Source organism: Triticum urartu, chromosome 7A (genome assembly GCF_056163025.1).
Source record: "Triticum urartu cultivar PI428250 chromosome 7A, HENAU_Tu73, whole genome shotgun sequence".
Lineage (NCBI taxonomy): Eukaryota > Viridiplantae > Streptophyta > Magnoliopsida > Poales > Poaceae > Triticum > Triticum urartu.
This window is the reverse complement of record NC_141879.1, coordinates 347,861,131-347,875,568: the sequence shown is the minus strand read 5'-3', so window position 1 is coordinate 347,875,568 and position 14,438 is coordinate 347,861,131. Positions and strand designations below refer to the sequence as shown.

The 14,438-nt window shown below is 45.8% G+C and overlaps 1 protein-coding gene across 1 annotated transcript; it reads left to right on the top strand.

Annotated features, from left to right (window-relative positions):
- Positions 1–205: 205 nt before the first annotated feature.
- On the top strand, positions 206–4,405 carry LOC125518833 (heme oxygenase-like, multi-helical). The gene is made up of 6 exons (XM_048683707.2): positions 206–669; positions 741–849; positions 1,552–1,839; positions 1,942–2,353; positions 2,474–2,743; positions 3,487–4,405. Exons 1-6 carry the CDS (start codon positions 332–334, stop codon positions 3,909–3,911), a joined length of 1,842 nt encoding a protein of 613 aa, XP_048539664.2. The 5' UTR covers positions 206–331; the 3' UTR covers positions 3,912–4,405.
- The last annotated feature ends 10,033 nt before the right edge of the window (positions 4,406–14,438 follow it).

Here is a 14,438-nt window from a genome sequence, read left to right as displayed (position 1 = left end):
TTACAGTCCGACAGACAAAAAACATATACTGGTGTCCGGTTGCTGATTCAAACAGATGAAAAATAATTGTGTGCGTTTGTGTTTGTGCGTTGGAGTTGGCCCAGGAGAACCTGCTCCTCGCAAGAGTGAAGAAAAAGAAAAATTGAAGTCTAGGAAGTTTCCTTGCAGCAGCAAAATCGAGTTGCAACTTTTTTTTATCTTTCCAACAATTACGGTGCGTACGGTGTTGGACAGCAACCAAGGGAAGGGAAGGGAGACCGCACGCATTGCCGGCGGCCGGTTACTCCACTTGCCTCCTCCTCCAATTCAATCGGCGGCGAGGACGAGGCGGATGCGCCTTCTCCGCCTCCGCCTCCCGCTGCCAGCGCTACCCCCAAGCCCAAATCCAACAACCAAATCCTTCTTCTCATTATCCTCTTGTTGGCCAGGAGTCACGCGCACCAGCCCCACCAGCCACCACAAGCAGATGTCGACGACCTCCTCCTCCGCGGCGGCCGTCGCCGAGGGCTCTGCCGCCCGCCGCTTCTGGATCGCCGCCTCCTCGCGGGAGGCCGCCTTCGCCACGTACACGCCCTTCCTCCTCTCCCTCGCCGCGGGGTCACTCCGCCTCGATTCCTTCCGCCACTACCTCGCGCAGGACGCCCACTTCCTCCACGCCTTCGCACGCGCGTAAGCCTTTCCCCTTCAATCTCGCCTTTACATTCTGATTACCCTGGATCTGATCCATTCCGTACCATCAGCTACGAGATGGCCGAGGAGTGCGCCGACGACGACGATGACAAGGCCACCATCACCGCCCTTCGGAAAGCCATCCTCCGCGAGCTCAACCTCCACTCTTCCGTACTCCAGGTCCTGATCCTACTCAACTGCCAACCCCATTCTTCACCCCACACACAACTGATTTCCTCGCCATTGATTCGGATTTACTTGTCCCTCTCGGAGGCTCTGCCTGCACCCACGACCCGATCTGACCCTCTTGCATATAATGATAAAAACGGATGTCCAGCATGCTACTAACGTTGATAGAAACCAATTTGTTCAGGATAGTATGATATGAAATACCTTATATAGTCGGATTCCACGTACAATTGCTATTATCTTATAGAGCCTCTTTTCATATATTTAAGATACAATGTAACAAACCTGTGCGTGCATTTAACAACCCAGCTATTGATTCTTATATTGAAGTTTGCTGTTGTTTTATTGGTGATGATTATTTAAGTCATACCTGATGATTTCAACTATATCAACTGTAAATCATATACATATTTCACTGGAGTATGAAGTTTGAAATCTTACATCTACAAACAAAATGCTCGGCAGGTGCCATCTGGTTTCATTTTTAGGTCCTGCCAGAGAGATAAATCACAGTTTCACTGCACGCCGTGTGCTGCAGTTATATGTATGTATATAATAGTCCTTTGGACTGGATTATACTCTCGTATACTGATTGCTACTGTATTAATTAAATTTTCTTCCCCACAAGGATCTTCTTTTTAATACCAAGAGTTTTCATTACTCAGCTAGTTGCCTTGGCTATCCAATTTGCAGGAGTGGGGAGTTGATCCTACCAAAGAGATCCCTCCAAGCCCAGCAACAACCAAGTACACTGATTTCTTACTTGCAACTGCAGCTGGAAAAGTTGATGGTGGGAAAGGTTCTGATAAAATGGCCACACCATTCGAGAAGACAAAAATTGCTGCGTACACTGTTGGGGCGATGACTCCGTGCATGAGGCTTTATGCATATCTTGGCAAAGAACTCGGCGTTTTCCTGAAACAAGATGAAAATCACCCATACAAGAAATGGATCGATACGTATGCAGCCACTGACTTTGAGGTATAGAACATGTCATTCATTTATGTATTGATCCTACTTCTGCATGTAATACTGGCCTGCTTTAATAGAACCAGTGCATGCGTGTTTCCCCCTCCGCTGCAGAGTAATGCACTCCAAATAGAAGAGTTGCTTGATAAACTAAGTGTCTCTTTAACTGGTGAGGAGCTCGAGATTATTGGGAAGCTCTACCAACAAGCTATGAGATTGGAGGTTGAGTTTTTCTCTGCTCAGCTCCTCGAAGAACCTGTTGTAGCTCCACTTTCAAGATATCGTGATCCCAAAGACAAGCTCGTGATTTTTTCTGATTTTGATTTGACATGCACTGTTGTTGATTCGTCTGCCATTTTGGCGGAGATTGCGATTTTATCACACCAAAAGGCTAGTCAGAGTGGGTCTGATAATGTCCTTGACCGTACAAAATCAGCAGACCTGAGAAATTCATGGAATATGCTATCTAATCAGTACATGGAAGAGCATGAGCAATGCATACAAAAGTTACTTCCTCCAGAAGAAGGTCTGCATAATGCTCTCTCTGTTTGATTAATTTCTGATGAAAATTTGCAATTTACCAATAATGCATAACCATGCTTGCAATAACCAGCTGATGATTTGATTGCTTTTTGTTTAATTCCAGCAAAGTCAGTAGACTACGATCAACTATACAAAGGTCTTGAAGTGCTATCAGAATTTGAGAGACAGGCAAATTCTAGGGTTATTGATTCCGGTGTCTTGAGGGGAATGAACTTAGATGATATCAGAAAAGCTGGGGAGCGGCTTATTCTGCAAGATGGTTGTCGAAATTTCTTTAAGAATATTGGAGAGACAAGGGAGAAGGTCAATTTAGATATCCATATTCTTTCGTACTGCTGGTGTGCAGAGCTTATTAGGTCAGCCTTTTCATCAGGTAATGCTGAAAACCCTTGGCCATTTTTTCTTCCATTTCTTTCTGATGATGGTCACTACATGTTTACAACTTGTTGCTTTACAGTTGAATTTTGCCCTTGGTGTACATTGATTATTTTGTTATCAGTATGACCTTGTGACTGACTATCATTTGAACTGTTCCTTGCAAAAAGAGGACTTGTCTTTTTTGAACAGTAGCAATAGCTTTATGAGTGCTGTTTACCATGATTACTGTATCATTTAGTTAGTACCAGTGTTTTGTTGTTGGTCTTTTTACTTATTATGTTGATCTGTGAGTGACTGCCAAGTAAGGGCCAACCAATATTTGACAGAACTTGGGGTTCATTTCTTTCGAACAAACAATGACCTTCATCTGGCAACTTGATCAAAACCAACGGTACTACAGAAATTAGCAAAAGTACCAGTGTTTTGTTGTTGGTCTTTCTACTTATTATGTTGATCTGTGAGGAACTGCCAAGTAAGGGTCAACCAATATTTGACAGAACTTGGGTTTATTTCTTTCGAACAAACAGTGATCTTCATCTGGCAACTTGATCAAAACGAACAGTACTACCGAGATTAGCAATTTTATATGTTTGCTAGTTATCTTTAATTCTGGGGGCAATGGTTGGTGTTCCCTGGACATGTCTGCTGCAGTGTTTTTATACCAAAAACTCGTGTTTTTATGTTTAAGGTCAAAAGCCAAAACTCGTGTAATTTTTATGTGCTCATGCCCTCATGCAGTTGGTTGTCTTGACGGAGTAAACATACATTCCAACGAGTTTACCTTTGAGGGATCTGTTTCAACTGGTCACATCAACAGAAAGATAGAGTCTCCACTAGACAAAGTTGAGAAGTTCAAAATCATCAAAAGTGACCTGGATAGTATAACACCATCGTTGTCTGTTTATATCGGGGACTCAGTTGGAGATTTGCTTTGCTTGTTGGAAGCAGATGTTGGCATTGTTGTTGGATCAAGCACAACCTTGCGGAGAGTGGGCAAACAGTTTGGTGTTTCTTTTGTTCCGTTGCTTCCTGGTTTGGTAGAGAAGCAAAGGCGGCTCTGGAAGCAAGAAGCATCCATCTTCAAGGCGCGATCTGGAGTTCTTCATACGGTTTCTAGCTGGTCAGAGGTACAGGCCTTCATTCTGGGAAATGATTCCAGCTGATTGTTGCTGGCTGCCCTTATCACTCTCTTTTCCTTTGGCAACAAGACTGGTACCAGCTCATGCAAATCAGACGTGAAATCCCCGTTGTGGCCATTTTATGAAAGCCACATTGCTATTCACCTCCTATATGAGTACCCTGTGTCCTGAAATGGTTTAGTTTGTATGATCAATGTGTAATTGATTACACTTGAGTTGTCTTTCCATTTGGGATCATTTCTTATAATCGCGGGAGTGGTTCCTGTACTGGCATCGCTACAGAACAGAGTGGTATACTGTCTCCAGGTGTTTCCCAGGTGCAAGCGTAGAGCTGTTTTTGGCAATGAAATTTGAGATTGCTATATGTTTGTTTGTTTGACTATATATCCTTATCCTGGGACTGATCATAGCTGAGATGATTGGAGGCAGAACATTCAAGATGTAAAATCACATAGGATGATAAACAAAATACTCCCTCTGTTTCGAAGTAAATATAATTGATGTTTTGGCATCGGTCAGTTTTTCCAAAGTAATTATAATTGTTGTTTTGGCATCGGTCGGTTTTTCCAAAGTAATTATAATTGATGTTTTGGCATCGATCATGTTTTCCAAAACAACTGATGTCCTGGCTCAGCGTACTCAACGGGTTCCAGACTTCTCCGATTCTAACATCTTCGTAGACGAACATCGGCATATGTCATTGGCTAGGTGTGTGATATGCAAGACATGGGTGAGCTTTTGTAGACCCAAAACCCTACACCACCCAGAGGGACCCCGCCTATGGGCTACCCTAGGTTGGTCCAACCGCCTCGAGGATCGTTGCTCTCCAACATGAAGAACGAGAAAACAAGAACAAGGGAGAGATGTAACGGGTAGGAGAAAAAGTTGGCTCCCCGCCTATGGGCTACCCTAGGTTGGTCCAATCGCCTTGAGGATCGTTGCTCTCCAACATGAAGAACGAGAAAACAAGAACAAGGGAGAGATGTAACAGGTAGGAGAAAAAGTTGGCCCTGGTCGGCATTGCCCCGCCCGGGATGGTGCCCGTCCCCGTCATCGTCATTGCGAGGGTTGGGTTTGTTGGGGTTGTTGTTGTTCGTCATTGCGAGGGTTGGGCTTGTTGGGGTTGTTGTTGTTGAGCAGTGTGGCTTGCTTAATGACCCAACAATTTCGATTGGTGTGGAGCATGGTTGTTCAGCTATGAGTTGTTGAAACGCCCTCGGTGCGGCTATATCTCCCACGTGTCGAAGCACGACTTAGAGGCATAACCGTATTGAAAGCAATGTCGCAAGTGAGGTAATCTTCACACAACCCATGTAATACATAAGGGAAGGAGATACATAGTTGGCTTACAATCGCCACTTCACACAATACATGAATAAAGCATTACATCATCTAGATACAATCAAGGTCCGACTACGGAACCAAAATAAAAGAAGAACCCCAAATGCGACAAGGTCCTCGATCGACCCCAACTGGGCTCCACTACTGATCAACTAGAACGAAACAACACAAAGGACAAGATCTTCATTGAGCTCCTCCTGAGCTTGGTTGCGTCATCTGCACGGACTCATCGGCACCTGCAAGCTGGTTTTGGAAGTATCTGTGAGCCACGGGGACTCCGCAATCTCGCACCCTCGCGATCAAGACTATTTAAGCTTATGGGTAAGGTAAAGGTATGAGGTGGAGCTGCAGCAAGCGACTAGCATATATGGTGGCTAAACATACGCAAATGAGAGCGAGAAGAGAAGGCAAAGCACGGTCGATAAAAGTATGATCAAGAAGTGATCCTAGAACAACCTACGTCAAGCATAACTCCAACACCGTGTTCACTTCCCGAACTCCGCCGGAAAGAGACCATCATGGTTATACACGCGGTCGATGTATTTTAAATAAGGTCAACTTCAGGTTTTCTACAACCGGACGTTAACAAATTCCCATCTGCCCATAACTGCGGGCACGGCTTTCGAAAGTTCAAATCCCTGCAGGGGAGTCCCAACTTAGCCCATGACAAGCTCTCACAGTCAACGAAGGAATAGACCTCCTCCCGAGACGTTCCGATCAGACTCGGTACCTCGGTTCTTCAAGACACTTCGACAGGTTAAAACAAATCCAGCAACACCACCCAGATGTGCCGACAAATCCCGATAGGAGCTGCACATATCTCGTTCTCAGGGCACACCGTATGAGCAAGACGTCGGGTAGGCCAGCCCAGAGTTGCCCCTGGTAGCCCCAGACATCGCTCGGTTGGACCAACCCTCAGAGGAGCACTGGCCCGGGGGGGTTAAGATAATGATGACCCTCAGGAGAGCGACTCCCAAGGGAAAAGAAAAGGCTAGGTGGCAAATGGTAAAACCAATGTTGGGCATTGCTGGAGAAGTTTTAATCAAGGCGAACTATCAAGGGGTTCCCATTATAACCCAACCGCGTAAGGAACGCAAAATCCGGAAACATAACACCGATATGACGGAAACTAGGGCGGCAAGAGTGGAACAAAACACCAGGCATAAGGCCGAGCCTTCCACCCTTTACCAAGTATATAGATGCATTAATTAAATAAGATATATTGTGATATCCCAACAAGTAAAACATGTTCCAACAAGGAACAACATCTCCATGTTCCAACAAGGAACAACTTCAATCTTCACCTGCAACTAACAACGCTATAAGAGGGGCTGAGCAAAGCGGTAACATAGCCAAACAACGGTTTGCTAGGACAAGGTGGGTTAGAGGCTTGGTTCAACAATATGGGAGGCATGATAAGCAAGTGATAGGTATCGCAGCATTGGCATAGCAAAAGAGCGAGCAACTAGCAAGCAAAGATAGAAGTGATTTCGAGGGTATGGTCATCTTGCCTGAAATCTCGCAAGGAAGAAGAACGAGTCCATGAAGAAGACAAACGGACGTAGACGAACGGATCCTCACAAACGCGACGTTATCGGAACCAACCCGAGGAAGCAAACACCGGAAAGAAGCACACAACATAGTAAACAACCAACACATGAACATGGTATGATATGCGGGATGCGGTATGCGATGCATATGCATGAGTTGACAAGGAATGATTGAACCTGGCCTCAACTTGGAAATCCAAGTGTGCCACTGGAAAGAAGAGATGAAATCGCTTGAAAACGATATAAAGATCACCAGAATCGGAGTTACGGTTTGGAAATGGCAAGCAATTCAAATATGGCCACGTTCTGCGATTTACAGCAAGTAGCCATCTAAATGCAACAAGATGAACATGCTACAGCACTCAAACATGGCAACAAAATACATGGCAGGGATCCATTCATGATGCTTGACAAAGGAGGAACATTGAGATACGGCCAATTCATCCATTAACAGGTTCAAACAAGCATGGCAGAAGTGCAATTGGTAAACATGTTTCAGACTTAGTGAAATTAACACAAGCCTGGAATTTCAGATCAGGTAGCTCACTTTGGAGCATGAAAACTATATGCTACAGGACCTGAACATGGAAAAGTAAAGCATGGCATGGAGCTACTCAAAGAGCTTAACAAAAGTCCCTTAGTGACCTTGAGCCAAAAGGGATTAGAAAATACATTTGCAAGCATGTGAACATGGCAAAAACATAAACAGATCACAGACTTAGTGAAAACTGGAGCATGCTGAAACAGATATCAAGTAGGCATGTTTACGAGCTCGATGCACTCACTACAGAGCAAGGCATGACAATCTAAGCATACACCCATCAAGAATACACATTATACAAGCTAGACATGGCAAGAACAATAACATAGCATGCATGGATCAACTATAACATCCTCGGCAAAATCGCTAACAAGTAGACAATCTGCCCAGATTCACGAAATAGCAAAAGTAGAGCTCGATTGACTCAAGCTAGGGTGCTCCACAATTGCAAACAAAGACATGGATGGATAGAGCACTGCAAGATTAACAAAACATCCTTACTGATCATCCTCAAAAGAGGCACGGATCACTAGGAAACAACATGAACATATGGCATAATGAAATAAACAGTCCAAGGACTTAGTGGAAATGCTAAGTCCCTGAAATCAGCATTACCAAGTGCCTCACTTTGCAAGCTTGTGCTAGTCACCACACACATCACAAAAATACATGGGTTGCACCTCTGGAAAGATGGCAAAACCCTTAACAAAACATATGTAGAGCTCATGGACATATCATGCACACAATAATCATGGAAAAAATGACAAATATCTAAATGGAGCAGCAGATCTGACAATTAACTCAAGTAGACTTCTTCCAACAGAATTTCGGGCATCAAGATGAACTCAAATGAAAATGATGCAATGGAATGAAATGATGTACTCTCTGAGACGAACATTTCGATATGCTATATGCATGAATCGGAGCTATGGATGCAAAGTTATGGCACGATGAACATGTGCATATGAAACATGGAAATCTCGGGGACTTAGAGAAATTAGACCTCGCGGGAAAAGTCAACCCGGGACTGAGACGTGCAGGACGAGCAGATCTGGGTCGGGCGCGGGCGCGTTTGGATGAAGGGACCGGTGGATCTCGTCCCGATCCACCGGACCTCGCCGGAGACGACGGAGATGGCCGGAGGGTGGCCGGAGACGGCGTGCGGTCGCCGGAGGCGGGCGCGCCGACGAAGGGTGGCGCGCGGGTCGGGGCGTGCAAGGCGGCGCAGCCGGATGGCGCGGAGGCGCGTTGGGCTACAGCGGCGGCACAAACCGCGGCGAGGCTCGCCGGCGGGAGGGCTTGGCGGCGGCGCGACGGGGATCTCGGGATCCGGCGACGACGAACCTAGGCGGCGGCGCGCTCAGGCACTCGGGAGGCGCGGGGTCGGGCGGCTCGGGCCCGGAGGGCCAGATCCGGGTCCCGGCGGGCCGGGCGCGGTGCGGTGAGCGGCGGGGACAGCTGGCGCGAGGGGTGTGGACGAGGGCGGCGGCGCGATGACGTGGCAGCTCCGGACTGGGCGCGCGGACGAGGCGGACATGTCCGGGGGAGAGGGTGGACGTGTCCGTCGGCGGGAGGAGGAAGAAGCTAGGGTTCATCCGCGAAAATTTCGGGGATGTCCACATATATATAGGTAGAGGGAGCTAGGAGAGTGCAAATGAGGTGCGGTTTTTGGCCACGCGATCGTGATCGAACGACCGAGATGATGGAACAGGTTTAGGTTGGTTTTGGGCCAAAATGGAGGGGTGTTGGGCTGCAACACACACGAGGCCTTTTCGGTCCCTTGGTTAACCGTTGGAGCATCAAACGAAGTCCAAATGGTACGAAACTTGATAGGCGGTCTACCGGTAGTAAACCAAGGACGCGTGGTAAGTCTCGGTCCAATCCGGAAATGTTTAACCCCACACATGAAAAGAAGGTAGAAATGACCACCGGAGGAGATAGGAGCGCCGGAATGCAAAACGGACAACGGGAAAAATGCTCGGATGCATGAGACGAACATGTATGCAAATGAAATGCACATGATGACATGATATGCAATGCATGACACACAAGCAATGACATGGCAACAATAGCGAATAACCGGAAGACACGTGGCACATCGGTCTCGGGGCGTTACAACACTCCACCACTACGAGAGGATCTCGTCCCGAGATCTAGATTGGCACCGGAGGGACAACGGAAGAGAAAGAGAAGAGGTAAAACCAAGTTGCTTCTTTGACAAACGAGTGAAACCAAGGAACCTCGAGAGGTTGAGCAAATTGAAAGACAGCATACCACGAAGATGAATAAAGTTGAAAGCACTCCGTTAAGAAAGAGGAATAAGAAAGAACCGATTCGGGTAGCACTCCGGTTGCGAAGGGAGGCAAAAACTTGATAGGATGAAAAGAACTCGAAAAGCGGGCACGACACTCCGGTTAAATGGACAATCATGAAAAGAACATGATCTTGACAAAACAAGAAGATGGTTGAAGAGAACAACGACACAATGCCTCTGAACGAAAGAATAGAAGTTGTATCGACGGAACAAAAGAACGGAGAAGAAAACAACATCTTCTACCTGACAAGCATCTTAAAGAGAAGGGTCACACGGAGTTGTTGGAACAATCCACACCGAAAAGATAGGCTTGAAGTGGGCTTATGGAAAACATCTCAAAACCAAGAGGTGAAAATCTGCCACTAACGGAAACGATATATTGGATTGATATGAACAAGAAGACGAGAACTTATTTCACCAGGGGGATAGATGAAGAACTTGGGTCAATTATAAGCACCATAGATAGCAACAATCCTTAGGGAAAGATTTAGGTGAAATATAACCCAAGGTAACTCCAATGGCGAGATTGATGGATTTAAAATACCTCATTCTTAACAACAAGTGAATCATGAAACATGAACTCAAATTATCAAGAATGACATAATACCACCTCAAATGACACGGTAGAAAGAATTGCACTCCAGATATCAAGATGAAGAAAGCTTGAACTCGTTAGAAAAGAATGTCGATGAAAACTTCGAGAAGGAATTAAATCCTTGATGAATCCATCATGTAGAACCTTCATGAAGAACTCCGGTAATAAAAGAATGATCCAAAATAATTGAATGATGAAAATAATAAGATTGAAGCCTCGCAATGATTTATATAGAGATCCCCGTGATAATATAATTGAAAGAGGTTGGAACTCCGGGAAAAAGAGAAGATGAAACAAATGAAACCGAGAATTTGAAGGGCCTCCGGAATAAAGAATTAATCATTAGGATGAAACAAGAATAAGAATTACATTATGATTGTCCTTCATCAATTAAATTGATGATAAACAATGGATTTGGCACACTACTTATTCTCGTATCAAGGATTAAGAGAGATATAACGTAAACTTGAGAAAGTCTTCAACGATCCACCAGTAGAATTGGAAAGAACGAATGAATTGATATGATAAACAAGGAAGAGAAATCTTGAACGAACCACCGTAAGAATTAAAAATGAACAAAGAAAAGATAAGGAAGACACCGGGAAGAATTAGCAAATGAATGAAGATGCTTGAGAGAATTTAGACCCATGAGAACGAAGAGATCATGAGCCGATTAGAGATCTCTTGAACGATGCACCGGTAGGTTTGGAGAATGATAACAGAAAGTTGAGAATTAATAAATCTTCTGAAATGATGGGCTCTGGAGAAACAAACTAGAAAGACTGCTGAATTACTCCGGCTGGGTGAAAAGAATTCTCACAATCGAAAGCAATTATGAGAGGAAGGCAACAAGCTAGAATCACGAATCTTGAAGAGAATGGAGCAAGATTAAAGAGAAACTCTTCTTCGGTCTTCAAAATCCGAGAATGACGACGAGAAACACCACCATGAATTATTGAGATACTCCGGGATAAAAATTAGAAAGGTTGAACCAAAGATGAAAAGAATTTGGAAGATCTTGGAGAAAAACATAAGACTGATGATAATTCATTTTTACGTCAAACTTCGAAAAGAATTTGAGGATAGCTCCGGGAAAATAAGAAGAGTCAGGTAAGATCCTGGGAAAAGACCTGTGGGTTAGGGCCCACTCAAAAGAAACACCGTTGAAGGATTTAAAAGAGAGAATGCACCGGTTGAATTAAAAGGCTTGAATGAGAGAGCATCTTCGAAAGAGCTTGAACGAAAACAGAGTGTAAGCACGAATCTTCGAGATAACTTGAGCACTCCGGAATAAATGAATAGCGAGAAATGAATGAATATGAGGAGCACAGGCATGAGAAGGGGTTAAGATAATGATGACCCTCAGGAGAGCGACTCCCAAGGGAAAAGAAAAGGCTAGGTGGCAAATGGTAAAACCAATGTTGGGCATTGCTGGAGAAGTTTTAATCAAGGCGAACTATCAAGGGGTTCACATTATAACCCAACCGCGTAAGGAACGCAAAATCCGGAAACATAACACCGATATGACGGAAACTAGGGCGGCAAGAGTGGAACAAAACACCAGGCATAAGGCCGAGCCTTCCACCCTTTACCAAGTATATAGATGCATTAATTAAATAAGATATATTGTGATATCCCAACAAGTAAAACATGTTCCAACAAGGAACAACATCTCCATGTTCCAACAAGGAACAACTTCAATCTTCACCTGCAACTAACAACGCTATAAGAGGGGCTGAGCAAAGCGGTAACATAGCCAAACAACGGTTTGCTAGGACAAGGTGGGTTAGAGGCTTGGTTCAACAATATGGGAGGCATGATAAGCAAGTGATAGGTATCGCAGCATTGGCATAGCAAAAGAGCGAGCAACTAGCAAGCAAAGATAGAAGTGATTTCGAGGGTATGGTCATCTTGCCTGAAATCTCGCAAGGAAGAAGAACGAGTCCATGAAGAAGACAAACGGACGTAGACGAACGGATCCTCACAAACGCGACGTTATCGGAACCAACCCGAGGAAGCAAACACCGGAAAGAAGCACACAACATAGTAAACAACCAACACATGAACATGGTATGATATGCGGGATGCGGTATGCGATGCATATGCATGAGTTGACAAGGAATGATTGAACCTGGCCTCAACTTGGAAATCCAAGTGTGCCACTGGAAAGAAGAGATGAAATCGCTTGAAAACGATATAAAGATCACCAGAATCGGAGTTACGGTTTGGAAATGGCAAGCAATTCAAATATGGCCACGTTCTGCGATTTACAGCAAGTAGCCATCTAAATGCAACAAGATGAACATGCTACAGCACTCAAACATGGCAACAAAATACATGGCAGGGATCCATTCATGATGCTTGACAAAGGAGGAACATTGAGATACGGCCAATTCATCCATTAACAGGTTCAAACAAGCATGGCAGAAGTGCAATTGGTAAACATGTTTCAGACTTAGTGAAATTAACACAAGCCTGGAATTTCAGATCAGGTAGCTCACTTTGGAGCATGAAAACTATATGCTACAGGACCTGAACATGGAAAAGTAAAGCATGGCATGGAGCTACTCAAAGAGCTTAACAAAAGTCCCTTAGTGACCTTGAGCCAAAAGGGATTAGAAAATACATTTGCAAGCATGTGAACATGGCAAAAACATAAACAGATCACAGACTTAGTGAAAACTGGAGCATGCTGAAACAGATATCAAGTAGGCATGTTTACGAGCTCGATGCACTCACTACAGAGCAAGGCATGACAATCTAAGCATACACCCATCAAGAATACACATTATACAAGCTAGACATGGCAAGAACAATAACATAGCATGCATGGATCAACTATAACATCCTCGGCAAAATCGCTAACAAGTAGACAATCTGCCCAGATTCACGAAATAGCAAAAGTAGAGCTCGATTGACTCAAGCTAGGGTGCTCCACAATTGCAAACAAAGACATGGATGGATAGAGCACTGCAAGATTAACAAAACATCCTTACTGATCATCCTCAAAAGAGGCACGGATCACTAGGAAACAACATGAACATATGGCATAATGAAATAAACAGTCCAAGGACTTAGTGGAAATGCTAAGTCCCTGAAATCAGCATTACCAAGTGCCTCACTTTGCAAGCTTGTGCTAGTCACCACACACATCACAAAAATACATGGGTTGCACCTCTGGAAAGATGGCAAAACCCTTAACAAAACATATGTAGAGCTCATGGACATATCATGCACACAATAATCATGGAAAAAATGACAAATATCTAAATGGAGCAGCAGATCTGACAATTAACTCAAGTAGACTTCTTCCAACAGAATTTCGGGCATCAAGATGAACTCAAATGAAAATGATGCAATGGAATGAAATGATGTACTCTCTGAGACGAACATTTCGATATGCTATATGCATGAATCGGAGCTATGGATGCAAAGTTATGGCACGATGAACATGTGCATATGAAACATGGAAATCTCGGGGACTTAGAGAAATTAGACCTCGCGGGAAAAGTCAACCCGGGACTGAGACGTGCAGGACGAGCAGATCTGGGTCGGGCGCGGGCGCGTTTGGATGAAGGGACCGGTGGATCTCGTCCCGATCCACCGGACCTCGCCGGAGACGACGGAGATGGCCGGAGGGTGGCCGGAGACGGCGTGCGGTCGCCGGAGGCGGGCGCGCCGACGAAGGGTGGCGCGCGGGTCGGGGCGTGCAAGGCGGCGCAGCCGGATGGCGCGGAGGCGCGTTGGGCTACAGCGGCGGCACAAACCGCGGCGAGGCTCGCCGGCGGGAGGGCTTGGCGGCGGCGCGACGGGGATCTCGGGATCCGGCGACGACGAACCTAGGCGGCGGCGCGCTCAGGCACTCGGGAGGCGCGGGGTCGGGCGGCTCGGGCCCGGAGGGCCAGATCCGGGTCCCGGCGGGCCGGGCGCGGTGCGGTGAGCGGCGGGGACAGCTGGCGCGAGGGGTGTGGACGAGGGCGGCGGCGCGATGACGTGGCAGCTCCGGACTGGGCGCGCGGACGAGGCGGACATGTCCGGGGGAGAGGGTGGACGTGTCCGTCGGCGGGAGGAGGAAGAAGCTAGGGTTCATCCGCGAAAATTTCGGGGATGTCCACATATATATAGGTAGAGGGAGCTAGGAGAGTGCAAATGAGGTGCGGTTTTTGGCCACGCGATCGTGATCGAACGACCGAGATGATGGAACAGGTTT